At 25.7% G+C, this 4,229-nt stretch overlaps 2 protein-coding genes across 3 annotated transcripts in view; one reads left to right on the top strand and one right to left on the bottom strand.

Moving 5' to 3' along the window:
• LOC100168658 (lipoate-protein ligase b-like) overlaps window positions 1-1,167 on the bottom strand; it is a 3,031-nt gene extending 1,864 nt beyond the window's left edge. The window contains exons 1-3 of one of the 2 annotated variants that reach the window (XM_008188567.3): window positions 1,050-1,167; window positions 919-997; window positions 646-740 (exon numbers count right to left, since the gene is read on the bottom strand). In XM_008188567.3, coding sequence (XP_008186789.1) covers window positions 646-740; window positions 919-966 — 143 coding nt within the window. In that variant the 5' untranslated portion in view covers window positions 967-997; window positions 1,050-1,167. 2 annotated transcript variants of the gene reach the window in all.
• Window positions 1,168-1,263: 96 nt separating this feature from the next.
• Window positions 1,264-4,229, top strand: part of LOC100575463 (protein cornichon homolog 4) — an 8,072-nt gene continuing 5,106 nt past the window's right edge. Inside the window, exons 1-2 of the mRNA XM_003247013.4 lie at window positions 1,264-1,605; window positions 3,495-3,563. Coding sequence (XP_003247061.1) covers window positions 1,534-1,605; window positions 3,495-3,563 — 141 coding nt within the window. The 5' untranslated portion in view covers window positions 1,264-1,533. The remainder of the gene's footprint in view (window positions 1,606-3,494; window positions 3,564-4,229) is intronic.

Here is a 4,229-nt window from a genome sequence, read left to right as displayed (position 1 = left end):
AATAAAAAGCCCATGAGGTTGTCTGGATAATAATCTTACCTTTAGATTTTATAAGAGGTCAATTCACTCTGATTTTTAATCTAACGGAGCTATACGTGCTCTTCTTCGCGTATAATTTGCTATGTTACACACTTGTAAGACGAAGACAACAAATGCGGGTATCACGTCCTCTTAAACGTATGACAAAAATTGTGAAAATTTTATGGTTAATAGATAATTTAAAAAATTTCCACAAAAATATATTGAAAATAGTTATTACGTTATAAATTAATTTACTCAAAAAAAAATATTAATATTTCAAAAAATTCTAAAAAATAAACTACTTTACTTAGATAAATGTTGTTACTATTAAAATTGTTTTAATTTTAATTCTAATTGTAATTATTTCTAATTTAGATTTACAAATTGGATAATTTGAATTTTTCTAAGAATATTTAAATCAAATTTAAATTTTCTTACTATCAGTATTAAAAAAAATAATTTTTTTTTTAAATATTATTCGTGTAGCACGAGTAACTATAAATTATATTTAAAAAAAATTTAAACATATTGATTAGAACAAAAGTTTTTCATTTGTCAGGTTTTCCTGTTACACACTAAAATTTAATATATGATACAATGAGTTGTGAAACACTTTTAACTTACAAAATTTCCTCTGCATACGATGCTAACATATTTGGATATATGCATTGTTTAATTTGTCCTTCAAATTGCAAGAACTCTTTTGTATTTTTTATAACCTGACATTAATAAAAAAATAATAAAACGTTCAAAATTTGCAGTACCTAAACTAAATGTTGATCAAATATGGATTTGAAGGTATAAAGAAAATGATGTATCTCAAGTCTACAAACGTTTTTAAACAACTTGGGAACAGGATAGAAGTATACGGAATTGATAGGTATACAGTATTATTACCTGTTCTTCCGTCATCCACGGTGGGAGATATCGCTCTTCATTTGCCATAGTTCAAGCACCAACAAATCCTTAATTCCATCTAAATGAAAATGTATGATTATTATTGTTATTGTTATTACTTGTTAACTTACTTATAGTTAAATCCTGAATTCCTGTGCTTGAAAGTTTAAACTTCAATTATTCACAGTGGGAGTTCGCTGTCTAGTTAGTAAATCTGTGATAACACCAAACAATAGATGATAACACGGTTGTTACAATATTATCACCAAACATTAGTTTATCAATGCACGGTTTTTTTTTTAATTATTTTATGTATTAATATTACTTGTATAATTTCATATTTAATTTTTTGATCATTATTTGTATATAATATCTAGTATTTTTCTTTTCGTATTATCCGTATTTCGTCAATATAGTCTTGAAGACTTGAAAAGTTGAAAACTTTTGTATGTTTCACTAGTCCATAGTTATCAAGTTCTGTATTTTACTGACCATTGGGTGCTCATGGTGTAATCTTCAAGTATGCTGTGAATCTCGCCTAGAAGTTATTTAACATACGCATTTCATAGCGTCCGCCGAGGAAAAAACATCTTGAGAGAAAGCACTAATAATATAATGTGGGAGATTTTGATCTATGCATTTTCTATGTTCATGACAGGAGCGTTGTTATTCCTCATGGTTTACTCTGTATCCTTTTACCAGTCAACATGTTGTATAATATTATTTCAATGATTATTGATCATTAAGGTACCTACTCTTTAAGTATACTACCTTCTCAACATTTGATGGTTAAGTATGCTACCTACATTAATTTTATACCTATAATTAGTATGTTAGAACTTATAGTCTAAATAGTGTGATTCTGTCGGAAAAAACAATTTATTTATATTGAAAATACTTAGGGAGATAATAATATATGCAAAAAAAAGACTTTTATTTTAATTTTTAAATTCACATTTTAAAGAAAATGTGTTGAGCTCATGCTCTGCAAACAACTTAACTTGATAACTTAGTAAACCTACATTTCTTTATAGTTTATTTATTAATCTTAAACAGGTATTGCCATTTTTATATTTTTGTTGCTATATAATATTTACAAATTAATTATTTTCAACATAAAAAAGCAGGTAAGTGGATGTCGCTCTGCTGTACAGTAGGTTACAAGTGGGTCATTGTATAATGGGTTGTATTAGAATTAAATTCAATGATAAAATATCATTGTATAAGAAAAACGATTCTGAGCGGAGACGGTTTGTCAGTCTGGATATTTTAGGTATATTGTTATTATTTATTTTATAATGTAAGTTGAATTGATATTATAATATTATAATTTTTTATTCGTTTCTATGGTGATAAACAAAGCGTTAGAAATTAGAATCCCATTTTTAGCGTTTTTTCGTAATTTTTCTATGGTTTTTCCCGTGGCATTAAAAAACTATTGAGAAAATCGGAAAATGACCTCTCTAAAGTACCATCTTGATCCAATTTTCTAAAAGATAAGGTACTATATGTTGAAATCGAAGCACTCCTTCTGGTAGAAATTTTGTATACAGGATTTAAAAGTTAAAAAAAAAAAAAACACCATTGTAAAACCAATAGCTTCCTCGTTCCGCTCAGAATCTAAAATACAGAAAATTAAATACTATAATAGTTAACAGAAATATTCGGTCAACAATCCGGGGAATAGGCTTGTAATCAAGTTTGTTATTTCTCTGATTAAATTATCGGTTGGTATGTTTAAGTAATATTATACTGTATACACTTCATTTTTAGCATACTTTATGTTCATGTAAATTTATTAATTTTTTAATTTCATAGTACCTAATTGTGTGGTTTTTGAAGAATCAAAAACTCCTCAATGAGATTATTATACCATCTCATAATTTATAACCAAAAACTTGCCTGAAATGTTTAAAAGAAAGTGAACTTTTACCAACAATGGATATTTGCATCAAAGAAAAAAATTAAATAGGATATGTGAGCCCATTAAAACTCTATTCTAAAAATAGTTGCAAAAGGGATTCTGATGAAATTTTAATTAAAATGACTTAGGTGGGTGGTACCTAAAATGTACAAAACAAGGTTTCCAAACATTCATTAATTCAAAAACAAATTTATAAATATACAGTTACACTTGATTACCTAAATAAATTTCACAATGAAACAAGTTTAATGAAATTAATTTACAATATAGATACCATATTAACTGAATATCTACCTTAAATAATCAACTGTCAAATGGTTATCTGAAACAGTATTAAGTATTAACACTATTATATTAAAATGAGGTACCTACTTCAATATTTTGTATTTAATTTTAAGTTTTGTTTATTGCACAATCTGTTCAAATAAGTTGAGCAATAATTGAATATGGCGTGTAAGAAAAAAAAGACATGGTTTACAAAGTGAAGAAACCTTCCATTGGAGAAACTTAGAAATCATATATTTAAATATTTCTATTATTTTATGTTATTATTAATTTCTGTAAGTAATTAGGCATGTTAATTTTATTATATTTGTATTGTATAGTTTGTATTCAATAACCTATTGTTTTTCTTAGCAAATATTTTATTTAGATTATAACACTGTCAGATCTTGAATGTGATTATTTAAATGCTCAAGAATGTTGTAACAGACTGAATTTTGTAAGCATACATTTATTATTATTTATTATTTACTATCAGTTATTTAGTTTAGTGTTAAAAAAAAAAATAATGACTTATAGTTCTTATACAGGGTGTATCTTATGTCATTGTACGCGGGGTTTTTTGACGATTATGGAACGATGAAATGGAATTTCGTTAAAACAAAAAAAGACGTGTTTCTTTATTTTTAACAAGCAATTTTTTTGTAACAATTTCAAAATTTTTAAACACGCAGGTGTACCAATAGCAAAATCAACTTTTTTTTTCAAATGGTAACCACTATATTTTTTAATAGATTCTAGTTAAGCTTTTTTTTCTGACAATTTTGGTAGTCAAATCATCAATTTTGGTTTGTTAGTTTATTAACTATGGTCCTCCAAAGATTAGTAAAATATGCATTAATACTTTTAATTGAAATAATTGGTATAGATTTAATTTACAAGTGCTAAACATTTTTTTTTATAACTACCTTTTGATACACTTCAATAGTTAAATCAGTAATCTAATGACACGCTCACAAAAAAAAAAAAAATAGACAAATTTGTTGGCAAACTTAGTTTATTTTATTATTTTAACATACGATCATAAAAATCAATATTATTATTTTAATTTATTATTATAATCGTAATATAATTACCTATGTTACATTTTTTTCAACACCGTTAC

Source organism: Acyrthosiphon pisum, chromosome A1, assembly GCF_005508785.2.
Source record: "Acyrthosiphon pisum isolate AL4f chromosome A1, pea_aphid_22Mar2018_4r6ur, whole genome shotgun sequence".
Classification (NCBI taxonomy): Eukaryota; Metazoa; Arthropoda; class Insecta; order Hemiptera; family Aphididae; genus Acyrthosiphon; species Acyrthosiphon pisum.
The sequence above is the reverse complement of the archived record's forward strand: the minus strand, read 5'-3'. Positions and strand labels throughout refer to the sequence as shown.